Source organism: Acomys minous (genome assembly GCF_964271855.1).
Source record: "Acomys minous genome assembly, chromosome: 12".
NCBI lineage: Eukaryota > Metazoa > Chordata > Mammalia > Rodentia > Muridae > Acomys > Acomys minous.
Genome location: NC_140493.1, coordinates 65,024,484 through 65,051,932, shown reverse-complemented (window position 1 = coordinate 65,051,932; position 27,449 = coordinate 65,024,484). Strand labels below are relative to the sequence as shown.

Below are 27,449 nucleotides of genomic sequence, written 5' to 3'. Positions count from 1 at the left end.
TTTCTTCCATAAAAAAGAACATAAAATACAAAAAAACCTCTTCTGGTGATAAAAAGGAACATAAAATGAACATTTTCATTTCCTGTAGCTATAAAATAAGCACACCAACTTTGTAGGCACACAGCCAACACTTCAAAAGTCATACTTGTGAGATGAACTGCCCCAACCTAGGGAACCACAAAGGCCTTTGAGTGAAATGCTGGGGTCCCAGTGAGAGCAGACACCTCCAAATTCCCACCACCACCACACACGGAAGCAACCAGCTCAGGGCACAGGCGTCCTTACTAACCTGTTAGCTCCCCTAACATTCAGAGAGGCAGCAACGGGGCATTTGTTCAGGTACATCATCATGTTCTACAAAATCGCCACCCCAGTCTCCAACCGGGCAGAACCACAAATATAGACAAGGTTAAAAAAGAGAACATAAACAGTTTATCAACTGACCAAGAGCTTAAGCTGCTTTCAGCCATGGAGAATGCACTCCTGCAGACTACACAGCTGAAACTACAGGTGGTCTGCATGCCAACGCCACATAGCCGGGTTCTGTGAGCGCGTCCATCTCCCACAGCCCGAGGGAGTGGGGCTGGCTGGGCTGGACCACCTGGGCTTGCAGAGGAGGAGTAATGACAAGAACTGTGCTAGGAGCCAGTTCTCCTTCTGCACAATCCTGTCCCATCTGGACTATGACATGGCTCTGCTGAGGCCTCAGGGAGAATGCACCCAGCAAGTACCCACGACAACAGGCACAGACACACCCCAACAGGGATACAGATCACCCCAACAAGAGCACTCAAATGGTCTAACATGGGCAGCCACGGCTTCTTGACTTCAGCAGCAGGACACACAGGGGCTACATGGAGACAGTGTTGTGAAAACCACCCCACTAGCATGGTCAATAAGATGGCCAGTATTTAAATGCCTGACTGTAGGACCCTTATGATGCTACTACAGTGATAACATAGCTAAAGCATGTCTAGCAAGTTGTCAGGACCCAGAATATACAAAGTGTGAAATCGCCCAGTACAGAACTGGACATTCTCAAAAGACACAGCCAATGGCACTGAAAAAATATCCACAGCTCCCAATTATCTGGGAAATGAAACCAAGCCCTGAGAAACACCCGAGCTCCAGTAAGAATGGCCACCATCAGGAAGATGAGGAAGGGGAAGCCAGCACAAAGCTGGGTGGGTGAGCACTGGCTCCTCAAATAACTAAAGGAGGACTTCCAGATGCCAACACCCACCATAGGCCTGTGTCAGTGCCTGCAGCACTATTCACAGCAGCCATATGTGACAAAGTGCCAATGCACAGAGAGCTACACTGTGGAAATTCACGCAAACAGAAACATTTGAGACTGTTACACAATCTGCCATACAACTTTTCAGGCAGAACAAGGAGTGAACTAAGTAAAGGTGACAGGCTCCACCTAGCCCCAGCCAGGCGTGCTGTTAGTGTCAGCCCTCAGAGAACAAGAAGGGCAGCGGTCAGCCAGCAAAACCATGAGGAAACTCTAGTCATATTCCTAGCCACCAGCCACACTGCCCCTGCCACACCCCTGGCCATCAGCCACGCTGCCCCTGCCATGTTCCTGCTGAGTTCCTGGCCACTACCACATTGCCCTGTTATACCCCTGGCTAACAGCGACACTGCCCCTGGCTAACAGCCATGCTACCACTGCTTTGCTCCTGTCCACCAGCCATGCTGCCCCTGCCATGCTACTGACTATAAGCCATGCTGCCCCTGCCATGCTCCTGGCCACCAGCCGTGCTACAGAACCTCTGTGATCCTCTCAGTAAACTTCTATAGATACCCTTGGCAGCAATTCCTGAATAAGAATCTAGCTTGGACCAAAAGCATGGGCCACCAAAATCTGCAGGAGGCCAAGACTTTGGAGGTATTCCCACACTGACTTTTAAATCCACACTCCCCTCAAGATTCAGCAGCCAGGAGGGAAAGGTGGCTGCTTCAAGTGGTGTGCAGCTCCATCAGTGTTCCAGCCTTACGTAGGCAGGCAGCGACAGCAATGGGTCCCCACATTCCATACCTGTCACACTAGAACCGTGGACGCCTGGTCTGATCACAGCTCCAAGGCCCTTCCTATGCCTCGGAGGTGGCAGTGGTTGGCACAGCGCAGGCCCAAGCTTCCCACTTGCAAGTCTCTTTCCTCTGGCCTTGATGAACCCCGCCTGCCATTCCCTCATCAGTCCTCAGGCCTCGTGTTCTCAGTGGACCCTGACTGACAGCATCAGCAGTTACCAAGGACACTTTCTGCAAGAAGAGCCCAACAGTGACTTCAGGCTCTGGCACGGAGGAGAACAGCACTTCAGGCCTGCAGTGACGATGAACATACCTGACCTACAAGTCCAAATGAGCGGTCCACACTCCTCTGGTCGACATATTTTCTGATTTTATTATGTAACCATCCCAGCTCAGCAAGCCGGAATGCCATGTCCCTCAAAGATTTATTTAAGTTTGCCTAAAAAGTAAACACAGCAAAAGTAAAACTCAAAGACACCAGTAGAATTCACCATCAGCTCTAGCCACCTGTTCTAATATTCTAGCATTAAACAGCAGCCCAAGGAAGATGGAAGTAGCTACCACACCACCAAGAGGAAGAAAGCATGTCAGCAGGGAGGACAGAGTGGGAGGACACCAGGCTCCTTCTGTGTCACTCTGTGGAATAGCATTCTGGGGCCTGCCCACCAGGGACCTTGACAATCCCCAGACACAGGGGAGTGATGACCTTGTCCTGTGGAGAGGAGCAGGGTGTACATCCACAGGAGCAGGGATGTGGGAAGACTGCATCAGGAATGCTGTGTCCAGGACAGCACACCACACTGGCCTCTGTTTCTTGGGTCCTCTACCCTCACTGCAGCAGCCCCAGCAGTGGACTCATGGGGAAAAGCAAGCCTCACCACAGGGGGCCTGTGACAGATCACAGGAGCCACAGATGGTCAGGGCAAGAAGCAAATCCAGCTGTGCCACTCATTCGGTCCCAGATCTGCCAATCCCTGGGGATGCCAGTCAGTAGGATGCTCGTTCTGACTCTAGTGACTTTTCTTATCCCTGAGCGCTGCAGGCGGCACTCGGCTACCGTACCTTCCCTTCCACTTTGTAGCAGTTGTCCGTGCTGCTCATTTTGATGTACTTGCCATCGATGCCCTGGAATACATAGAGAAGGTCCCTCACAAGAACCGCTTCGGTGACCTCCAACGAGACAGTAAGGAACACTCTCTGTGTGACACGCCTTGCACGACTGACTCACTGTGTGCCATACATTTGCTCCCAGGCCACATATGCCAACTCGGTGAGCTCAAGAGGCAGGACAGATGCCAGGGCCTTCTGAGGGGGAGGGCTCCTGCAGTGTCCTCCATGGAGGCCTCAGAAGACAAGGCCACCAGGCAGGTCACCTCCTGCAACCACCAGGCAGATAGGGAGAGGAGAGCACAGCAAGGGGCTGTGTGACACCAGCTTACTCCATGCTTGGCCCTGAGGACCCACACTTACACAAGGGAGGCTAATGTGGTTGAGAAGGTACATGTGTGAGTGCTCCACAGCACAGCTGCTTGGGCAAAGGCTTTCATGTGCCTGAGTTACAAATTACACTGCCCCCATGGCAGTAGCAGCCACAGCCTCAGGACCAGCAGACCATGAACCACCAGCAGAGCCTGCTCCTCAGTACTGGTGACTCTACCTGCCAAGCACTGCTCCACGGTGTATACTCAAGAAAAGCACTCACAAACCCCTTGACTGCCTAATGGGACTTTAAAACCTTCAAACCACCATGGAAACGGCCAGTGAGTTTCCTTCACACTTGTGCCACGCCTAGCTCCAGCACCCTGATCAAGACAGACACCATCCTCCACAGAGCGGGGACTTAACCCCAGAAGTCACTTTCCTGAAGGACTGAGTGGCTACCCAGGAGGAAGAGAATGAGGTGGGAGGACAGGGTCTGGTACAAGGAGGTACAGAGTCCAACATCGAGGGAACCGGCCAGTCAGACAACCGCTGAGAGTGGGCGGCAGCAGAACTATCAGTGGGCAGCGTGGAGCGAGCTCATGAGGCTTCTGGCCACGGCAGGGTCTGGCACCTCATTCTATAAAAACTAGTATCAGGTCCTGGCTAGTGTTGAGAGTGAAATGGCTTCTCGATGCCAAGACACATCTTACCACTCGAATCCCCTTCTCTCCTTGACCTTGTCATGTTTCGAGAAAGAGCACTGGGGAGACCCGTGGAGGTAGCGGTTTGTGAAGAAGGCTGATTTGCAGTCAGAGTCCATGCAAGACGAGGCCCCAACTGCGGTCGAAGGCCATCCCCAACTCCTGGAGCTTGATGAGGCTGTCTAGAGAAATAAAGATAAAAGCATTTATGACTTCAAACAACCTGACTCCACAAGAGACAGAAATGTTCCTAGGAATTTTCTTTACTTTATTAACTAGCTACATTAATTTATAAAGCTGATACCAGGGCTCTCCTATACCACACATGTCCATAACAATCAGCTCCAGGTCCCTGGCACTGTCCTGGTACCGACCCAGTGTTCAGACCCGCTCCCAACTGGATAGTTCACATGTCTGCCCCCACTACTCTTCCCTATTTGAGTTTTCTACCAACACACAGCAGACATCATGCCTACACATAATCAGTTAGAAACTGTAAATTAGTTTTAACTTCAAGATCATGACCTTCATTCATTTAACACTTCCTGAGTTGATAGGTTTCAATACCTGGGCCCTGTCCCATCCACTGGTCACCAGCCCCACCCCACCTTGTGTGCAACCTATGCAAACAGACCCTGCAGCTTTAATTCATTTGGAGAATGTGCAAATACATGAAATGCAAGGCAAAAGTCTCCTGGAAAACATCACAGGCACTCTGTGGAAACCTAAGATCCTGATGCTTATTTCTAGTGACAACTGTAATAAAACTACTGCTTCCTAGAACACTAAAACAGCCTCGGGCTCAAAACTGCACCTGCTGCCCTAGAGTCTATACAGTGCTCTGGGGAAGCCATTCTCCTCCTGCAGTACCCTCGGTATGGGGAGCACCATCACTCCTACCCTGCAGTACCCTCGGTATGGGGAGCACCACCACTCCTACCCTGCAGTACCCTCGGTATGGGGAGCACCATCACTCCTATCCTGCAGTATCCTCGGTATGGGTAGCATCAACACTCCTATCCTACAGTACCCTTGGTATGGGGAGCACCACCACTCCTATCCTACAGTACCCTTGGTATGGGGAGCACCACCACTCCTACCCTACAGTACCCTTGGTATGGAGAGCATCACTCTACCTACCTTGCAGTACCCTCAGTATGGGGAGCACTACTAGTCCTCCCTTGAACTACTGTTGGTGGACACAGACTTACTAAAAGCATTCAGTAATACTGTGCATTTGAAAAGAACTGTAAACGTAAAATAAAAGCCTAATTCAGGTCAAAATTATCTATGTAATTTTTTTCATGACAGCACTAAGCACTCTAAGTTCTAAGGTCACAATTGAGACCCTTTCAGCCAAATGCGGGCTTTGGGTCAGCTGTTGGTAAATGGTACAGCTCATCACAGGGCAATGTGTGGTGCACGCAGCCCATGCTCAGTACCTGCTGTACAATATAAGTCAAAGAGACTTGAGATCCCACCGTGCTTGCACGGGAAACAGCATGCTTTTGACGCTGATTCTCTGACCTCAACCCTGTTCCACCATGACAACCAGCAATGACAATGGCAGGACGCTAACACTGCCTGTCTTAGGCGCATATCCTTGGCTTCCATCCTCTTTGCTCCGAGCACTAACCATAAGTCTGAAAATCACAACCTAAGACAATGCACCCTGCTACTTCTTCAAGTTTTGAGTCCAACAGAAACAGCCTAGCTAAAGGCTTAGGGTTTACAGACCTACAGCCCAACACCCGGGAAGCCTGGGCAGGAAACACACAGCACCTAGATGCTTCTGGTTCTATCATGTTGCATGTGCACAGGCCTGTGTGTGTGTGTGTGTGTGTGTGTGTGTGTGTGTGTGTGTACGTGCGTGCGTGCGTGTGTGTGTGAGCATGTGTGGGTGTGTATGTGTGTGTGTGTGCGGGTGTGTGTGTGTGTATGCGGGTGTGTGTGTGTGTGCGCGCGTGTGGGTGTGCATGTGTGTGTGTGTGTGCGCGCGCGCGTGTGTGTGTGTGTGCATGTGTGTGTGTGTGTGTGTGTGTGTGTGTGTGTGTGTATGAGAGAGAGAAAGAGAGAGAGAGAGAGAGCACTCAAATTACCCAGGGAGGAAAGGCTGCACAGGTGTGCGGCCACTGAGGCTACACATGCCGATGCTGCTGATTCCGCTGCTGCCCAAGCTGCCAGCACTCTTCGCCTGCGTGCTGTGGTCCTGGTGGCTCAGTGGGAGGCTCTCAGGCCTGGCATGGTAGTAAGGCATTGAGTGAGCATCTCTTGGTAATGGTTGTGCAAATAATGAAGCGTAGCTAGTTACCTGAAATGAAACGCACTGTAAATACACAGGCAAGAAACTATAGGGCACTGTGCCCAGCCTGCAGGGACGCTGTGCCCTGTCCCCATGCTAGGGACACTGTGCCCCTGTCCCCGTGCTAGGGACTCTGTGCCCCTGTCCCTGTGCTAGGGACGCTGTGCCCCTGTTCCTGTGCTAGTTCTGCGACTGTTTCAGCAAGTCAGCAAAGGTACTGCTGAGCTGACAGGGCCAGCCCTCTGAACTCCTGCGGTTACACAAGGAGGAACAGGCCCTCCACCCACACTCCTCAGTTCCTTGCCAGCCAAAAGTCTGCGGAGGGTCTCTCATACTAGGTGCTGCAGCAGGGAAGAGCCAGAGGCTCCAGGAAATGCGCACGGGAAGGCTTACAGCAGGAAGCCTGCTGCTGTGACAGTGACAAGTGCTCACAACAACACCAACCCTTCCAGGCTGTTGGTCCTAATTTGAGGGTCCACTCTTTAGCAGCTGCTACATCAGAATAACATAGTTTTGAAACACATCTTCTGGAAACTTCCGTTCAAAAAGAAAAAATGACTTGACCACCTGGCCTGTAGGCCTTTAGCTTTTCTATTATTTTCTTTCCTATGAAAACATGGTGTGACCAGCCTACAAGACACAGCTAGGGCCCGCTCACCCACCTTGCTGGCTTGCTTGCGAGGATCCTCACTAAGGTTTAGGAAGAGGTAGAGGATTGACCATGTATTTTTCAAAACTCCCTATTTAGAGTAAAAATAAAATATTACAAGAGCTATTGTCTCAACTTTGTTTTCCCTCCTATACTTATTTCCCAAATAGGCATACACTTTAAAATTCACCTGGTGACATTCACTCTGAGCTCATTTCATCAGTCATAAATGGCACTATACTCACGAAGACTGGAAGTGACTCTGTGACCAACACCCAGGTCCTTAACTCCCTGGAAACAAATCCCAAATTTACCCTGCTTTGAATTAGTAAAACTTAACCAACAACAGTGATGTTTTTTTTTAAAAAAGAAAAAACTATTACCAAAAACATGTGGATAAAGCTGGGTATGGTGGCACACACCTTTAATCCCAGCACTCAGCAGGCAGAGACAAGCAGATAGCTGTGAGTTTGAGGCCAGCCTCATGGACACAATGAGTTTCAGGTCAGTCTGGACTCTATAATGTGACTTTGGTTGGGGAAGTGAACTGGTTTTCTAGATTAGTGTCCCATTTGCAGCACAAAAGAGGTCTGTAGAAAAGATAAGCTAAGGATGGAAAGTATTCCACCCCTGTGAGCACCCTGACGTTTCTAATGGAAACAGACATGCAGGCAAATGACACAACTGGAGAGGGTCCCCGGGGAATCTCTAGAAATGTGGCCATGACGAGCAGGAACCAAAAACAGATCCATGGGCTAGAACTGCAAATACAATGAAAATGTCTGCAGGTGTGGACAAGGCCTGGGGGCCTTTGCTGCAGTCCCCAGACACTGCACTGTACTGCGCTGCACAGGGGAGCAGCTGGGAGAAGACTGCAGCAGCCTGGAACAGAGGCAGGCCTCACAGGGCCAGTGACTGCCAGGCCCTGTCTGCACCACATGACACACTTTCTCTGACTCTGTCTCTGTCTCTGTGTCTGGATTTCATTTCTCAGTCAATAACAGCAGCTGCCATTCGCAAATAACCACAGCACCAAGCACTCTAAGTGCACCACTTCCTGTCATCACCACGATGCCAGAGACCCACTCTTCACCCACAAAGGAAACAAGAGCATGTAGGAAACCCCAGGATTCAAACCTGGCTGCTAGGTGTCACTGGCAGGCAGACATAAGACTGCTGAGAGGAGTCAACATGACAGTGGACAACAAAGCAGGAAAAGCAGGCTGCCTAAAGACATGGATACCCAGAGGCACCAGCAAGAAACAAAAGGAAGGCTCCCTAAACCACAGAAGACACCAGGCTGCATGTCTCTGAGGGGGCATGTCCCTAAAGAATGTGCCAGTGGAAAAATACCGTTAAGACCCCTGCCTCTGTAATTAAAGTGAAGGCCAGAATCCCAGCTTTCACTTCAGAAAGGGTGTGAATGGGAAGAAATTGGGGGGGGGGGAGAGTCCCCCAAGTGAACTGGTGCATATAAAATCTGATAATGACATGTTGGAAAGCAAGCCATATATATTTTTAACTACAGAACATGCGCAGCTGAGCTGACCTTCCCACATCAGCCTCCCCAGTTCTGAGACACAGGAGTGTGTTGCCACACTGGGCTTAAGAGCGGCCTCTTTTAACATAGGGAATAGGTAGTGACAGACAGATAGATAGATAGATGACAGATGATAGATAGATAGATATAGTTGATAGATACAGGTAGTTGATAAATGATGGATGGATAGATAGATACAGAGGTGGATAGATAGACAGATAGATAGACAGATAGATAGATAGATAGATTAGATGGATGGATGTAGACAAGCAAGCATAGGAATAAAGAGTTTCAAACAAACTTTTAGAAAACAACCTTCTTAAATTTCAGTCTCACAAGTGCATCTCCATCCGGTGGCCACAGCATCACACAACAGGTTTTGCTGCATCAAACTATCTCCATGATCCTAGCGAGGGCAAGCAGCTCCCTAACTACAGCACATAAACTCCCCTGTCACCTCTGCAGTGTAGAAGTCAGTCACAGATGGAGAAAGACTGAAAACAAGAAAAAGCGCTGCCGCTGCTGGGAACCACCTTGGAAGAGATGGACTGCACACGAGGCTCTCAACTCTTCCTCCTAGGCTCCTCTGGGTCCTTAGTCCTCTCTACCGGAGGAAGAAAGCTAAGTAAACTCAATTCCTTGCAACCAGAAATCACAAAATCTCAACTGTGGTGCAAGTATGTTTGTGAAACTGACAAATCTTTATCAAAATATTAGATTAGGAAACTATTCAAGTATCAGTACCCAATCACAAAAGGGTCAGAATTGTTTTCCCTTCTGTTTTTCACTCTAGCAACAAAATGTGTTGCTCATATAAAACTGCATTAGGCACGGAACTTCTGCTGTGGGGCCAGGTCTGACATCCACCAGTGCACCCACTCTTGGCAATGTCATCAAGGCAACTTCAATGCAAGCTGGAGAGTCCATTTCCTATGCAACAGACAATCGCCAGCCGTCCAACAGGAAGTCCAACTAATACTTCTAACCCTGAACCTTTCAGCTGCAGCGGAAAGCCATTACTGATTGCATAAAGGACAGCATGCAAGGCCACCACACACTCCCAAGCCACTCTCATTCATGGACTTCCAGAACATACCTGCGAATGAAGTTTTCTGTGGAGCTCTGAAAATAATGCGGCATCTACTCCTCTCCTTTGTCGGATGACTGAAAATTTTAAAAGGGGATTAAGCCTATTAGTCACACACACCCTGATTCAGTGTTACGAAAGCATTGCATCTGTGCTAATAGACTGAGACCGCTGAAAAGAATACTGAACTCAGAACCCAAAGAACAGGTCAAGGAGACTTAGCAATCATTTGGTCAGCTCACCTTGCCTGTCTGACATGGGTAAAACATGGAGACTCTCAGGCTGGGTTGTCTACAAATACTGATCCAGAGTGAGGCAAACTGTTCTCAACTACTAACTGAGAAGAGCTACCAGCAGAGAGGGATGGGGCATTGTCCAGGAAAGCATGAATTCACAGGACCACCAGACATGCAGTTCATCTGACTTAAGCCACACCCTAGCCAGGTGGTGCATGCTTTTAACCCTAGCTCTCAGAAGGCAGAGGCAGGCAGGTCTTAAGTCCAAGGCCAGCCTCAATGACCAGCCAAAGTTACATAGGGGTGATACCTTGTCTCAAAAATGGTCACACTCTAACATTTCTGCTAAGCTGTACACCAGTATTCCATATTGCTTCATTATGAAATAATGACTGTTTCAAAAGAAACATCAATGCATTTATTATGAATCTTATTTTCTTTTCTTTTAAATTATTTATTTATTATGTATACAGTGTTTTACCTGCATATACAATTGCACTCCAGAAGAGGGCACCAGATCTCATTGTAGATGGTTGTGAGCCACTGTGTGGTTGCTGGGAATTGAACTCAGGACCTTTGGAAGAGCAGCCAGTACTCTTAACCTCTGAGCCATCTCTCCAGCCCTTTTTTCCCCTCCTTTTTCAAGACAGGGTTTCTCTGTGTTAGCCTTGGCTGTCTTAGACTCACTTTGTAGACCAGGCTGGCCTCAAACTCACAGCGATCTGCCTGCCTCTGCTTCCCGAGTGCTGGAATTAAAGGTGTGCGCCACCACGCCCAGCTTATTAATCTTATTTTCAATGTTTTTATTGTTCAGTTATTACTATTACTATGTGACTTCCTTGAACATCTATACTAATGACATAACTAAGGCACTGGCAAGGAGCTCACCAGGAGGCTAGGAAATCAAATTCACAAAGGAAATTACACTTCTAGGACCCAGCAGTAGGGGTCTTGGTGGAACTTAAAATGTAAGCAGTTTGGAGCTCAGAGTTCACATTTATAGGGGAGCTTGAGTTTCAATATTTGGTAACAGGCTGGAAACCCCAGTTATGCCTCTGCTTATGTAACTATTGAGACCAGGAGCCTTGTGGGTGTCTGAAACCTCCACCAGTATTAAAGCCCGTATCTTTCACGCAGGAAGCACTTTGATGTTCTTTAACATATCTGATTTACAGGGCTCAGTGTCCTTGTGCTTTGGGGCCACTAAGGAAAATAAGGTGGCCCACCATGGTGGCTCACGCCTATCACCCTAGCTTTTCGGGGTGGGATAGCCAGGTCTGAAGCTGGTCTGGGCTGTGAGAAGCACAGAATAATGATAACACAGCCCTTCCTCTGGGGGCTGAGAAGGCGGCGCCGTGACCAGTGTGACAAGGTGGGCAGCAGCAGCGCACGGGCATGCTGAACTAGGATGACTCCTAGACCGCGCAGGAAGGAGTGGGGTGCTACGAGACGTCAACACATTCCCTAAGGCGGTAAGTCATTTACAATCTATACATCGTTTGTTTCTGGGGTGTACTTTCTCGCCACTGTTTTTCAACCATAGTTGACCACGGGTAACTTAAAACCAAGAAAGTAAAGCAGCTGACAAAGAGGGCCACTGTAAGCTCACGCTGAGCTGAGCCAAGGCTGCCTTTCTAGTTTCCTTAGAACCACACTGCTCAAGTCCTCAACAGGAAAGGCACTAGATCTAACCGTGCTGGGGCCACAGCCTCGGCTGTCCACAGCCAGCACTCCTGGACTGTGTTACCGCTCTGCCAGACAACACCCACATAGATCACTGTGCCGTACAGCTCCTAACACAGCACAGTAGGACCCTGTGTTTTGCACACTGACTTCCTAGGAGTGCCATTACCAGCCTGGCAAACAGTTACAAACAAAATCAAAGGCCACTTCATTTGGACAGTTTAAGAGGAGGCCCCAGTAGGAAGCAGCTACTAAGATCCACGGTAGGTTTTTAAGGCCCTCTGAAAGGCCCTGACTGTAGCATGCTCGCACGCCCTTGAAATGTGCTCTCCAAATCAGGACCAGTCAGCTCTCCTACAGAAGGCTGATGACTGCCTGCCACTCAGCGAGCCTAGATGCCACTCCAGAGGCTGAGAGGGGGTGGCAGAGCCGACCTCACCAAACCCAACTGCTATTACCAAACCACATGTCAAGAATAGAGAACCTTCTTCTCCAGGGGCCACCACTCAAAAGAGCCTGAAGTGCCATCTCAGAAGAGAAATGCTCGCACAGCCCTGAATCACAGCAAGACTGATGCTGACAATGAAGGAAGTGGCGATGCCTCACAGAGAGGGCTTAACTGTTAACGCTACACATTGGAAACCAGAAAACAAGGGGTGAAGTCAGTCCCCTTATCTTTTGTATAGTAAAAGTAGATTGCAGTGTTATGACGCATTTAAAACAAACTTCCCCTATGTTTTAATAATGTTAATGCCAAGAAAAAAAAATGAACTGTCCCTATTTTTAATAGTACCTATAATTAAAACAAGCTTGAGGCCAGCATAGATTCACATACACGTGTATATATGGGCATAGATGCAAACATGCATATAAGGATATACACATGCATACATGCAAACACGCATATCCAGACATACACATGCACACATGTATGGATATATAAATAAACACAGACAGGCACATATACACACACATATATACTCACATATAGATGACCATACACACATGTGCACATGTATACATGCACAAATACATGTAGATATATAATATGTATATGCACATATACATGTCACATAGAGTCTTTAGGTTTCACAAGTTTCACAATCTAACACATAATAGTTAAGAAAAATACATACGTTCTTTCTTGAGTTTTTCAGCTACTAGAAATTCATCTCTTTCAACGGTGGGGGCGAAGTTGCTGCCAATGACTCTCATGGCAAATTGGAACTGCTGGGCAACATCAGCTGGAAGGTGAGCAGAGGTTACGAGTTATAACTGGACAGTTTTCATCACCAGGGCACACAACTCAAGACAGCAAACCACTGTCCCCAGTCTTAACTAAGAGGGCAGAAAAGCCATATGAAATCAGTGACTTGAATGAAGAGTTCTATAAAATTTGGGAAAAGACAGCAGAGACACAGAAAAGTCCTAAAGGAAAACTAAACTGGACTGGTAGCCATTTCAAAGGGAGTGACTGAAGTCACAGAATGGGCGAGGGGCTTGGAAATACGCTGGTCAAAGGCCTCTGTGCAGCTTCCAGCTCCCAGGAAGACAGAGGCTGAATCTGTGCACATGAGTTACAATGTAGGTGTGTCTCTGCTTCCTTTAAAGATACATAAAAACGAGAAGGATGCAGCTTAGCTAAGATAAATGTGCTGAGGCGGAAGTGAAGCTGGAGGGATGCCGGAGAACAGACAGGTGTGCAGCACTAACTCAAGGATGAGGATGCCCGCCTGATGTCTGCAAGGCCAGACATGGGTCAGGAGGCAGAGCTGTCTTTCTTTTCTGTTGCTCTGATAAATTCTCAACCCAAAGCAACTCAAGGGAGAGTAGGTTTATCTGATTCACAATGTTAAGTTACAGTCCATCACTGCAAGGAAATCAATGGGCATGACATGAACCAACTGCGCACACTACATCCAGTGAATAAAGTAATGAATTTAAAATTGTAAGCAAGCCAGCCACAGTGGTGCATGTCTGTAATCCCAGCACTCAGAGAGGCAGAGACAGGTGGATCGCTGTGAGTTCGAGGCCAGTCTGGCCTACAAAGCAAGCCGAGGACAGGCAAGGCTACACAGAGAAACCCTGTCTGGGGGTGGGGGACACACAACAAAGCAAAACTAAAACTGTATGCAGGTGCTCAGTCCCCTTTCTCTACGCTCATACAGCCCAGGCTCCTGTCTAGGGAATGGTGACACCCACAGTAGGCAGGACTTGCCACAAATCAAGAAAATTCCTATGGACATTTCAGCAGGCCAACCTAGACAATCGCTCAGTAGAACAGCCTTTTCAGGTGATTCTAGATTAATCCACCTCTTGCCAACTTGGCACACAGACATATCACTTTAAGTGATACCCTTCTACTCTTTATCCCCAAAGTCTCTTGTTACTCTCTGAAGTGGTTTGAATAGAAATGGTCCCTTGGGGTCATATACTTGAATGCTTGGCCATTAGGAAGTGTTGCTAACTGTGAGGGATTAGGAGGGGTGGCCTTGTTGGAGAAGTGTGTCCCTGGGGGTGGGCCTTGAGGTTTCAGAAGCCCAAGCAGGAGGAGGCTCTCACACTTCCTGCTGCCTGAGGATCCAGACGTAGAGTTCTCAGACCCTTCTCCCACACCATGTGTACCTGCCCATCACCATGAGTCCCAACAGGATAACAAACTAAACCCCTAAAACTGTAAGCAAGCCCCAATTAAATGTTTTCCTTTTTAAGGGTTGCCATGGTCACAGTGTCTCTTCACAGCAACAGAACAGGGACTAAGACAGAAGTTGGTACTAGGAGCAGGGTATTGCTGTGACAGGCCAGGCCATGCTGATGGTTGGTGGAATGTGCACTTTGTGACTTCGGACTGGAAAGCAGTTATATGATTTAAGTGGCGCTTACCAGGCCATCCTAATTGGAACAGGGAAGACAGTGGTGCTTAAAACAAACCAGATTATAACTGCCTGGTTCAAGAGGTTTCCAAAAAGAATATTAGAAGGTGGCCTACAGACCATCCTTATAATAGTTTGTCACAAATAAATAAATAAATAAATAAATAAATAAATAAATAAATAGTGCCTTGTTTTGCCCTTGTCTGAAAAAAACCTGCCCGAGGGTAAATTGAACAGTTTCAGATTAATGGCATTGGCAGAGATTTCAAAACAGCCTAGTATTGATTGTTGCATGGTCATTAATGGCCAGTCAATCTTATGCAGATCTGTAATGAAAAGGAGCAAACTGAACAAGGGAAAATACCAATTGTACAGTTTGAGGAGAAAAGAGACACCAGGAAGTGTAATGGAGCTAAGGCCAGTGCTCAGTGAGATAAAAAGCTTAAAGGAAAGCCCGATGCTAAAGGGAAGAAGTGGGAGCGGTGACTTCGGGGCAAGACCCACCCAGTTAAAGAACTAAGGAAAGGCTGAAGCAGTGAAGAAAAAACAAAACAAAACAGAAATCCCAGAAAGCTGGTGAAAATGTATTTGAACAAGAAAGACAGTTCCAGCCCTGGCAGCTTCAGCCATGTAGTTTAGTATAAAGGGTAGAAGAAAGGAGTTATGGAATCTCCCTCCACAACTGAGGAAAGATGCAGAGGCCAGGCATGCCAGGTGTGTTTGCATGGAGACCCAGAGAGGCCATGCTGTGAAGCTGTGAGGTTGAAGCCAGAGTTAAATGTTTTCTTTATAAGAAATGACTTGGGGGCTGGAGAGATGGCTCAGAGGTTAATAGCACTGACTGCTCTTCCAGAGGTCCTGAGTTCAATTCCCAGCAACCACATGGTGGCTCACAACCATTTATAATGTGACTTGATGCTCTCTTCTAGCCTGCAGGTTTACATCTAGGCAGAGCACGGTATACATAATAAATAAAGATCTTTAAAAATAAAAAGAAAGAAATGACACAGACATGGTGTCTCTTTACAACAGAACACTGACTAAGAAGCCCTCATAATGTAAATGTAAAATATAGTCCAATTTTAAGTCTACAAAGTCTTGAGATTTTTCAATATTTTGAAAGTTCAAATTTTTTCTATAAAATCAAAAACAATGTATATATTTCTAACATATAATGGCATAGAACAAATGTCCAATTTTCAAAATGGAATAACCAAGGGCATAGCAAGGAATAATCAAAGCAAAACTCCAAATCCAATATGGCCAAAACCAAACCCCGTAGCTCCATGTCTAACACCTGGGGCTCGTAATGAAGCTGGCTGGGCTCCGCAGGCTTCAGGCAGCCCATTCCTTCAGCCCTTCAACTTGTGGCACGCACAGCTTCTCTTTCCAACGTAGTCCAGTTCCACTTCCTGCCTGTAGCTCTTCCTGGCACATGTCCCATGATTCTGGCATCCCCAGCACTAGCCTCTGAGGGCTTGCTTCTCTCTGGGGACCTCAACCCTGCCAGCAGCTCTCCCTCACTCCTTCCTTCTTGTGTCTTTCATACTTTCAAAACCAACAGCAAAAGGGAGCCATCATCTGGAGGTGTAGCCTACACCCACGGACCATAGATACATCAACTCCTGTGTGCTGCCCTTGAGGAAACACTTTCCTGATGTCCAGTGCAACCACCAGGTGCTGAGCTCTGTATCAGCCAGAGCTGCTTTTCTGTCTGTTCTTCCTTGTTATAAACTTGAAGCTTGAGCACACATCTAACAAACAATTCATTGTTTTTAAATTCAACTTCACTCAAAATCTCACAGAACTGGCAAATGAAGCGAGACCTTAACAAATCTTACAGGCTTGTCCCTGAGCCACCTTGTGACTCAGTCCTTCTCCCAGTGCTCATGACAAGGCTTCCACTGTCCTCATATTCTCTCACTCTCCGAGATCCAAAGAGAAAGCCCCGAAACTCTCCTCACGGCACCTGATGGCTTTTCTAGCCCCAAATTCCATTGTTTCCATATTCTTCCCACAAACAGTTCCAAAGACACAAAGCCACACAGTCATGCCCCTGGCCCACCCTAACCTACATAGTCCCCACAGTCATGGCCACGGGCCACCCTAACCTAGAGAATGCCTCATTGACACTCCCTTCCCAGGTAATTCTCTATTGTGTCGAAATGACAGTTAAACCTAACTATCCACAGGGAAAAATGTCAAGAAAAAAAACAGTAAGCCGGGCATGATGGCACACGCCTTTAATCCCAGCACTCGGGAGGCAGAGGCAGGCAGATCACTGTGAGTTCAAGGCCAGCCTGGTCTACAAAGAGAGTCCAGGACAGAGAAACCTGTCTCACAAAACAAAACAAAAAAAAAAAACATTAAATACATTATACACTCTGCAGAAGCCTAGAGAGGTGCAGCAAGGAAAGGAGTGTCATTCTCTCAAGGTATAGGTCAGAAGGGAAGGAGCTGCATATGTGGAGGAAAAGCCAGTCCCCGCCTAGTATCCCAGACAACCACTGATCCCATCCAGGCAAACCTCAAAGGATAAGACATACAGCAAGTCAGCAAAGACTAGTGATCAAAGTCAGAGGCTGGCCTCAGAGGCGCAGGAAGCTGAGAGGAAAGACAGGGGCAGTTCCAGTTCCCAACAGGAGCCAGGTCCCTAACAACCCTTCTCCAGGACCGAGGAAGCTGATAGAAAAGACGAAGACGGGCGAAGCTCCCAGCAGCAGCAAGGTCTCCGGCAGTTCTTCCATGAAGAAGCCCAGCACCTGCCTTAAGTATCATCAAGGCATATGGAACAAACAGAGATGCATACAGAGGGGAGGGGCGGGGAAGGGGAAGAGGCGGCTTCTGGGCCCGCTAGCCTGCTCAACACAGGAAAACAAGAGGGCCTGTTCCAAATGGAAGGAGGGCAAGGACTGGAGCTAGGGGTTGTCCTCTGCTCTCCACACACGCATGTGCGCTCATTCTTACACATGAATGAACATGCCTGTGCGCATGCTCACACACACACACACACACACATACACACACACAGATTTTTATACGTAACTGCAATTAGCCATCATATTTTCTCTAACATTAACAGAATTAAACCAGAAATCAGTATCAAATCTGAAAAATCACCAACAGCCTTAGTTAAGGTGACTACTTCTGTGATGAAACACCGTGACCAAAAGCAACTTGGGGAGGAAAGGGTTTATTTGGCTTACATTCTATGTCACCTCTCATCATCAAAGCAAGTCAGGATGGGCAGAAATCTGGAGACAGGAGCTAAGGCAGAGGCCATGGAGGAGTGCTGTTTATTGGCTTGCTCCTCATGGCTTGCTCAGGCTGTTTTCTTGTAGAACCCAAGATCACCAGCCCAGGGATGGTCCCATCCACCACTAATCCCGCCATTTAATTCACTAATTAAGAAAATGCCCTACAGGCTTGCCTACAGCCCCATCTTAAGGAGCCATTTTCTCAATCAAGTCTCCCTCCTCTCATGACTACAACATGTATCAAGCTGACACTGGCCAGCCAGCACACCAAGTATTCAGAGCCAATCAATACATAATACATATGCAAAAATGAAAATAAATTTAATGAAAATGAAAATCAGATATACTACAAAGACTTGAAGTCAGTAATTTTAGTCTATACAAGAAAATCTACAAAACAGAGCAACTAAACTGAAAGTATGCATTAGGAAACAATAAAACTGTGAGGTGACAGGGGCCCTGATCTCACAGAAACTTGAAAGAAGGTCTAATATCAATACTATTCATGTAGAAACACCCACTCACAGCAGAAAAGTCAAATTCTTGGTCAGTGAGAAAACTGAGCGTCTAGAGCAGAGAAGCTCAAGCCAAGCAGTTACGGCCAACATTAGCAGCCACAGATCAGGCTATCCCTGCCATGCCTGCCACCATTTGGTGACAATGGCACTTCAGCTCTGTGGTCTTCATCTCCAAAACAGAATCCTATCTAATGGTGGGGAAAGCATCAGACAAGGGTACTAAAATAAACCTTAATCTTCAAAACTGCCCCCCCACACACCAAGAAAGATCCAAGTTCAGAGGAGCCCAAGGAGACCCAACTAAGAGGAACAAGTGGCCTCTCACTAGAATCCTGAGGATTAAGTAACACCTAAGGGAGCCTAAAAAGCAGGAGCTTGGTTAATACTGTGAACTGGAATTCCCAGAAAAGTCACATCCAGGTTAAAGATTCCACAAGGCAGTCAGGTGGGTGGTGCACACCTTTAATCCCAGCACTCAAGGAGGCAGAGGAAGTCGGATCTCTGTGAGTTCGAGGCCGGCCTGGTCTACAAAGCGAGTCCAGGACAGCCAGGGCTACATAGAGAAACCCAGTCTTGGGGTGGGTGGGGCGAAGATGCCACAAGGCTGATAGGCCTATTATCACTTCCGTGGCTACAGAAGCTGCAATGGAGCAGGTCTAGAGCTCACCCCTCGTAGGGCCCACTCACTGGCCACCTTGGCGTCTGGCCTGCCATCCACCTTGGTGACTATCAGGTGTTGTGGAATACAGACCCCAGCCCCCACCAACCCTCAGATGAGAGTGTCATCAAACAGGACCTGAGGTCAATAACAGCAACTCACTCCTTTGCTGTACCCAACCTACCTGACCTTCACCCGGATACATGTGAAAAGCGCCTTGACTCATGACTTTGTTTCACTCTGTTGCTACACTTTATAAAACTGTTACCATGTTACAAGGCATTAGGGGTTACCTGAATCTGTGTGCACAGACCACAGTCACTTATGTTTAGCTCAAAAATAAATTGTCTCTTCCTCCGTTTGAAGTGACAGTTGCGCTTCTGCATCAACAATTACAACGTACCATTTCAGACTGTGACACTGCACCTTGGTGAGCAACATGCTCCTGCTTCTTGCTTCACCACTAGAAGAGATGGTGTTGGTCAAGAGATCTGTGTGTGTACAATTTTCTTGTAAATCTAAACCATTCTAAAACACTAGGTGCTTTTAAAAAATATAACAGCAGGCCCTCTCTTCACAAACCCTGGCTCTAACTGTTCTGGAACAGCCCATGCTATCAACATTATTTAAGCATCCATTTCAGTAATTTCTGTCTTCAAGACAAGAATAAAACAAGTATAGTTTGGGGAAAGGTTGTTCCTTTTTTAAGCTCAAAAATTAATCTCAACTTGTACCATATAACAAAAAACTGACTCATTTCACACAAAATAATATAATATAACCTCTCCCAGGGAAAAAGATGAAAAAAAAGAAATCTTTATGACTTTGGATTTGATAACAGTTCTTCACACAACACCAAAATCATGATCATTTTAAAATACATTTTCTCTTATTTATTGGGTGGGGGGTCCTGAGGGAAAGGTGGCATGCTAGAACTCAAAGGACCAGCTGGATGTCCTGGTGCACACCTGTAATCTCAGCACTCAAGGAGGGAGAGGCAAGAGGATCGCTCTGAGTTCGAGGCCAGCCTTGTCCACAAAGCAAGGCCAGTACAGCCAAGGCTACACAGAGAGAACCTGTCTTGAAACAAAGAAACAAAAATAAAATTAAAAAAAAGAAATCACAGGAATACTTCCCAAGCCAGTCCCAGCCTGCACCCTCGTGCAGGAGGCTGTCTGTCTTGCTGCTTTAATCACTGAGCAGCAGACTGGAGACTAGCTGGTTCTTGAGCTTCCAGATGATTCTCCTGTCTCTGCCTCCCATACTGCCTTAGTACTGCTGTTATTACAGACACACACCACCAAGCAAGGCTTTGTACACAGGTTCTGGAGACTATAGGGCAAGCTCTTTCACTGGCTGAGCCATCTCCCTGCCCTTCCCCCTTTCCAATATGAAGAAGAGAATTCACCAAGATGTTGAGGCGAGGGAGATGGCTCAGCAGTTAAGAGCCCTGTTGCTCTTCCAAAAGACCAGAGTCCAATTCCCAGCCCATGGCAGCTCACAACCATTAGCAACTCAGGTTCCAGGGATCCTGCATCCTCTTGTGACCTCTGCAGTCAATGCACATGCATAGTGCACAGACAGACATGTGAGTAAAATACCTATACACATAAGTATTTCTAGAAAGCCTTTAAAAATACTAATAATTTTGCTCTGCATAAAAAACAACTGTTAAGAGTTAAAATACTGGGGCGGGGAGGAGGAGTTTTCAAAGCACAAAACAATAGACTCATACCTAGAAAAATAACATTCAAAGTTATAAAAGTGGAAGACGCAATCCAGCGAGAACACAAGCGAATGCTATAAAGGAAACAAAATGAGACGCAGCATTAGGAAGAGCTATGAGTGTCAAAACAAGATGTCAGGACAAGATGCTCAACAGCATCAGGCAAGGGAAATGAAACAGTAAACTACCGCCACACACCTGTCAGACCGCAACACAACACCAACACAGACTGCGACAACAGAGAATGCAGTGGACTCAGCAACCCCAACTCCATTCACAGCAAAGGCAGCAGCATCTTCAAGGAGCTTTATGGAATACTTCATCTGGCATCTCTCTGAAAGACCAGTGAGTCCCAAGGGACAATCATAAATGGGGGGAGGGGGGCCAGAGGACACAGAATTTTGCTAAAAAGCAGCGCTCAAATCACCTGTAGGCTGTGAAACTTTTATCAATCAAAAGGGACTTTAATGTAAAATTCAAATTTAAAAATCCATAATGAATAACTTCAAAATTCACTTTTAACTATGAGCTTCTTTCTGGAAGGTTAAAAATGTTGGACCCAATGCAATAAAGAAAAAGTGATTTTATGGTCATAACCAACAACCTTAGCTATCTGATTTCACCTATGACTGGGACAGTTGATCAAAAAGGTACACTGTCCTCCACTCACTCTCCCCAGATGCTGAAATGACCCTCACTCGCTCTTCCTGGATCGCTACAGTAGCCGCTTCAATTCCTAGAGGCTTACTTTCCTCCTAAGCTCCTTCTATCCACCTTCCCACATAGATTAGCGCTTTACCTCTTTCGCTGTTCATCAACACAGCAGTCACATCCCCTCCATTAGACAGTAGGAGCATCTCTTATGACGAGGGGGATTCAGAGATCTTTTACATGAATGAATTCCACAATCAAACACCACAAGGTATAAAGCAATAACTGCATTAAGTTAATGCTTCAATAGTGACACACAGCAATTCATTTACGGCTTTGACAAGTTGTTACAAATTATGAAAGATCAAAAGGCTCCGTCAATTTTTAAAACACAATTTTTCTAAAGCCTGTCTTGAAAACGTGGCTATTTAGCCCTTAACGGTCTGAGGCATAAGGAGCAACTAACCCAGTCATGTCAATAACTAAAATGTTCCCTCATGATGCGACCCCACTCATCTCCAAAATGAGCTTCAAGAGACGAGATCCTTGACCTTTCCCCCCCTACGGAAAGGGAAAATTTTTTATTAGCATTAAAGCAACCAGAAGAGCAGAGCTCTCTAACTCATAAGTGCAGGTCGACAGGTATGCTAGCCCAAGGTCCCAGATCACAACTCACAAAGAATGCGGAGATGGGAGACAAAAGCCTACTGAGTGTTCCAGGGTCTGGCTGGCCATAAAAGATAGTTAGAATACACAAGGACAAATTCCTGAGAGAAACAGGTACAGGACATTGTCGAGTGAGTAATGAGACAAGACCCCTCATCCGATATTATGGTGTCTGCTTAATCCCCCCCTTGAGGCCCGCACACAATGTTCCAGGTTTGAGTTTAACCAGATGTGTTGTTAGCTCAGATAAACATCTACCCTCAGTTTTCAAGAAAGACAGGAACCAAGGACTGCACCCATGTGATTAAGTCTGAGCTTACCCCAGATCTGCCTATGCAATTTGCTGATGTTCAAATGTTTGAAACAAACAATCATTTGTGGCCGCACCAAAACTTCCCACTCCCCCCAACCCTTGCCCATATAAACCCTTAACACGTGGGCTTCTTGGTCGACCCCTCTGTCTCCTGCGTGAGATACGTGTCGACCTGGAGCTCCGCCAATAAACTGCCTCATGTGTTTACAGCAAGACGGTTGTTTGTGTGTCTTTGGGTGCACGCCATCCCGAGGCTTGAGAGAGGGTCTCCCTTCTGGGGTCTTTCACTACCACAGCAAAGTGGGCAGAAACGCTTTGAGGTCTGGCTTCTTAGAAGCACTATTCGCTACTTGAACTCTCCAGGGAAAAAACATAGCATCGTTTAACCCTGGACTCATCACCAGAGGCAGAAATGACAGCAGAGTGCGAAGCATGCAGAAGCAGAGCTGCAGTGTGCGTTGCAGTCTGGACAAGGAAGCAAAAGCAAAGCCCTGCTACAGCAGCTCAGGCCGGGGGCCCCGGGCAGGGACATCCCGCGTGCGTGCCCCACCCCTTTCCTTCCGCGGGGGCCAGGGATAAAAACTACCCCGGCGGCCAGGGTCATGGCGCTCAGCATCCACAGCTCACAGCCCTGCCGCACATACGTTCGCTCCGACCCAGGATCCGGCAGCACAGATTCTGCAGCAGAACTTTGGGCAACTTCTGATCTGGGGTCGCCATTACCGTGCCTGGTCTGCGCGCCACAGCCTCCCCTTGCCCCAGGATACCGCGCCTGGAGTACGGCGCCACCATATTCGCGGAAGCGGCAAAAGCGCGTGCCTCCCATTATGCACTGCTTCCCGCGCGAGGTGCGCATGCGCCCCCCTTTGGCGCCAGTCTTCACAGCTTCTCGTCGCCAGAAGAGTTGTGGCGGCGGCTGTAGGGTTAGTGTTAGGGTTATGTTAGGGTTACATTCGTGGTTAAGATTAGGTTACGGTTAGGCTTAGGGTTAGGGTTAGCGTTAGGATTGGGCTAGGGTTAAGGTTAGGGTTAGGGTTAGGGTTAGTTTAGTGTTTGAGTTAGTGTTATGGTAAGTGTTAGGGTTAGGGTTAGGGTTAGGGTTAGGTTTAGCGTTAGGGTTAGGTTTAAGGTTAGGGTTGGGGTTGGGGTTAGGTTTAGGTTTACGGTTAGGGTGAGTTTGGGGTTAGGGTTGGTGTTAGGGTGGGGTTAGCGTTAGGGTTAGGGGTAATGTTAGGGTTAGGGTCAGGTTTAGGGTTAGGGTTAGGGTAAGGTTAGGGTTAGTGTTAGGGTTAGGTTAGGGTTATTATTAGGGTTCGGTTTAGATTTAGCATTAGGGATAGGGTTAGGGTTAAGGTTAAGGTTAGGTTAGGCTTAAAGTTAGGGTTAGGGTTTGGGTTAGGGTTAGGGTTAGGTTTAGATTTGAGTTTGGGCTTATGGTAGGGTTAGTGTTAGGGTTGGGTTAGGATTAGTGTTCTGGTTAAGGTTAGGGTTTAGTTTAGGGTTAGTGATAGGTTTAGGCTTAGGTTGGGTTTAGGCATAGGGTTAGGGTTAGGATTAGTTTTAGGTTTACGGTTAGGGTTAGGGTTATGCTTAGGGTTAGGTTAGGTTTAGGGTTAGGGTTAGGGTTAGGGTTAGGGTTAGGGTTAGGGTTAGGATTAGGGTCAGGTTTACGTTTTAGGGGTAGGTTTAGGATTAGGGTTTGGTTAGGCTAGGGTTAAGGTTTGGTTTGGGTTAGGGTTAAGGTTAGGGTTAGGGGTAGGGATAGGTTTAGGGTTAGGGATAGGTTAGGGTTAGTGTTAAGGTTAATGTTAGTGTTAGGGTTAGGGATTGGTTTAGGGTTAGGGTTGTGTTTGCGGTTGGGGTTAGGGTTAGGGTTCCTGTTAGGGTTAGAATTAGGGTTAAGGTTACGTTTAGGTTTAGGGTTAGGTTAGTGTTAGGATTAGGATTAGGGCTAGGTTTAGGGTTACGGTTAAGTTTAGTGTTAGGATTAGGTTAAGGATACATTTAGGTTAGGGTTAGGGTAAGGGTTAGGGTCGGCCTTCTGGGCCGACCAGAAGGGACGTCGATCCAAAAAGCTGAACTTATTGCTTTGACCCAAGCACTAAGACTGGCGGAGGGAAAGGCTATCAATATCTACACTGATAGCCGGTATGCTTTCGCAACAGCTCATGTCCACGGAGCAATTTATAGACAACGTGGGCTGCTGACTTCAGCTGACAAAGACATTTTAAAAAATTCTTAGTTGTTAGAGGCTGTCCATTTGCACTGCTAGGTGGCGATCATCCATTGCCAAGGACATCAAAAAGAGACTGGCCCCATAGAAAGGGGGAACCAAATGGCTGACCAGATGGCCAAAGAGGCGGCACAAGGACCGATGATTCTAATAGCTAAGGTTATGCCCCAACATGCTGAGGGGATTCCCGAGAAAAGGATCCTCACAGAAGAAGAGGGGCTAGAATACCTGGCTAGTATACACCGCCTAACCCACCCAGGGCCGAAGAAGATGACGGAACTGGTCAATAAGTCTCCTTATCACATCCCCAGACTACAAAAGACAGCAGAGGGTCTGGTAAAAAAAAACTGCAAGGCTTGCACTCTTACTAATGCCGGGTCCAGCAGACACTGTGCAGGAAACCGCTTGTGAAGGGATCGACCTAGAACTTATTGGGAGGTTGATTTCACTGAAGTCAAACCGGCCCGATATGGTAATAAATACCTTCTAGTTTTCATAAACACTTTCTTGGGGTGGATTAAGGCATTCCCCACGAAAAAGGAAATGGCAAATGTAGTGGCCAAGAAGATACTTGAAGAAATCCTTCCCCGGTTCGGGATACCTAAGGTAATTGGGTCGGACAATGGGCCTGCCTTCGTTGCCCAGGTAAGTCAGGGACTGGCCAGACAATTGGGGATAAATTGAAAATTACATTGTGCTTATAGACCCCAGAGCTCAGGACAGGTAGAAAGGACAAATAAAACTATAAAGAAGACCTTAACAAAATAGACCTTAGAGACTGGCGGGGTGATTGGACAGCCCTTCTCTCCCTTGCCTTGTTCTGGGTATGGAACACGACTGGACCGTTGGGACTGACACCCTTTGAGATACTGTTTGGTGCACCACCACCTCTGTTTAAAATCCTAGAGAGTGTGGCCTGTCCTGATGACAGTTTTGTACCTTCCACCCATCTTTTAGCCCATTTAAAGGCTCTCGAGACAATCAGGTGAGAGATTTGGGAACAGCTGAAAGATGCCTACACTGCTAGAGACCCTACTGTTCCTCATCAGTTCGAGATTGGAGACGCTGTCTTGGTATGGAGACACGGAGCTGAGAATCTCAAGCCATGGTGAAAAGGACCCTACCTGGTACTGTTAACTGCCGTTAAGGTAGAGGGAATCCCCACCTGGGTCCATGCTTCTCATGTGAAAAGGGCTCCTCTTGAGACTAATCAAGATAAATGGATCCTAAAAAAGACTAATAATCCTCTTAAGCTGCGTCTGCATCACAGACGCACCCTAAGACAGGACAACAACCCTCATGCCCTGATACAACAGACTTGGGAGGTGATCAATAAAAAGGGGAACAAAAACAGGCTAGATAAAAGACAGAGGGACAGAAAAGCTCAACAAGGCTGGTTTGAGTCCTGGTTCACCTGGTCCCCCTGGATGACTATCCTATTTTCTGCTTTAGTTGGGCCAGTGTTGGTGATTTCCTTGATTTTAATTTTTGGCCCGTGTATGGTAAATAGGTTACTTACTCTTATTAGAGATAAAATTAGTGCTGTTCAACTGATGGTACTAAGATAACAGTACCGATCAATAAGAGACCCCGACAGGGCAGAGTATAAATCTTTTAGTCTAAAATAAAATAATACTCAAAAATTAGAACAGATATTCTAAGATTAGAATTATCAAGTAAAAGAAGAAGGGAATGAAAGGGAAAACTTTTAATTAGCATTAAAGCAACCAGAACAGCAGAGCTCTCTAACTCATAAGTGCAGGTCGACATGTATGCTAGCCCAAGGTCCCAGATGATAAGTCACAAAGAATGCGGAGATAGGAGACAAAGGCCTACTGAGTGTTTCAGGGACTGGCTGGCCATAAAAGATATGGAGAATACACAAGGACAAATTCCTGAGAGAAACAGGTACCGGATATGGTCGAGGGAGTAATGAGCCAAGACCCCTCATCCGATCTTATGGTGTCTGCTTAATCCCCCCCTTGAGGCCCCCATACAATGTTCCAGGTTTGAGTTTAACCAGATGTGTCGTTAGCTCAGATAAACATCTACCCTCGGGTTCCAAGAAAGACAGGAACCAAGGACTGTACCCATGTGATTAAGTCTGAGCTTACACCAGATCTGCCTATGCAATTTGCTGATGTTCAAATGTTTGAAACAAACAATCATTTGTGGCCGCACCAAAACTTCCCACTCCCCCTGACGCTTGCCCATATAAACCCCTAACCCCTGCGCTTCTGGGTCGACCCCTCTGTCTCCTGCGTGAGATACGTGTCGACCCGGAGCTCCACCAATAAACTGCCTCATGTGTTTACAGCAAGACGGTTGTTTGTGTTTCTTTGGGTGCACGCCATCCCGAGGCTTGAGTGAGGGTCTCCCTTCTGTGGTCTTTCGCTACCACAGCAAAGTGGACAGAAACGCTTTGAGGTCTGGCTTCTTAAAAGAACTATTCACTATTTGAACTCTCCAGGGAAAAAAACCTAGCATCGTTTAACCCTGGACTCATCACCAGAGGCAGAAATGACAGCAGAGTGCGAAGCATGCAGAAGTAGAGCTGCAATGCGCGGTGCGGTCTGGACAAGGACGCAAAAGCAAAGCCCTGCTACAGCAGCTCAGGCCGGGGCCCCCGGGCAGGGACATCCTGCGTGCACGACGCACCCCTTTCCTTCCAAGGGGGCCAGGGATAACAACTACCCCGCCAGCTAGGGTCATGGCGCTCAGTGTCTGCAGCTCGCAGCCCTGCCACATGTACCTTCGCTCTGACCCAGAATCCGGCAGCACAGATTCTGCAGCAGAACTTTGGGTGACTTCTGATCCGGGGTCACCATTACCGCGCCCGGACTGCGTGCCACAGCCTCCCCTTGCCCCAGGATACCGCGCCTGGAGTACGGCGCCGC

The 27,449-nt window shown here is 47.4% G+C and overlaps 1 protein-coding gene across 1 annotated transcript; it reads right to left on the bottom strand.

Moving 5' to 3' along the window:
• Window positions 1-4,026: 4,026 nt before the first annotated feature.
• LOC311580086 (gamma-tubulin complex component 3-like) lies at window positions 4,027-27,449 on the bottom strand. The gene is made up of 6 exons (XM_084751335.1): window positions 27,305-27,449; window positions 12,794-12,901; window positions 9,748-9,815; window positions 7,125-7,202; window positions 6,260-6,471; window positions 4,027-4,342 (listed from the first exon to the last, which is right to left on the bottom strand). Exons 1-6 carry the CDS (start codon window positions 27,378-27,380, stop codon window positions 4,123-4,125), a joined length of 762 nt encoding a protein of 253 aa, XP_084607461.1. The 5' UTR covers window positions 27,381-27,449; the 3' UTR covers window positions 4,027-4,122.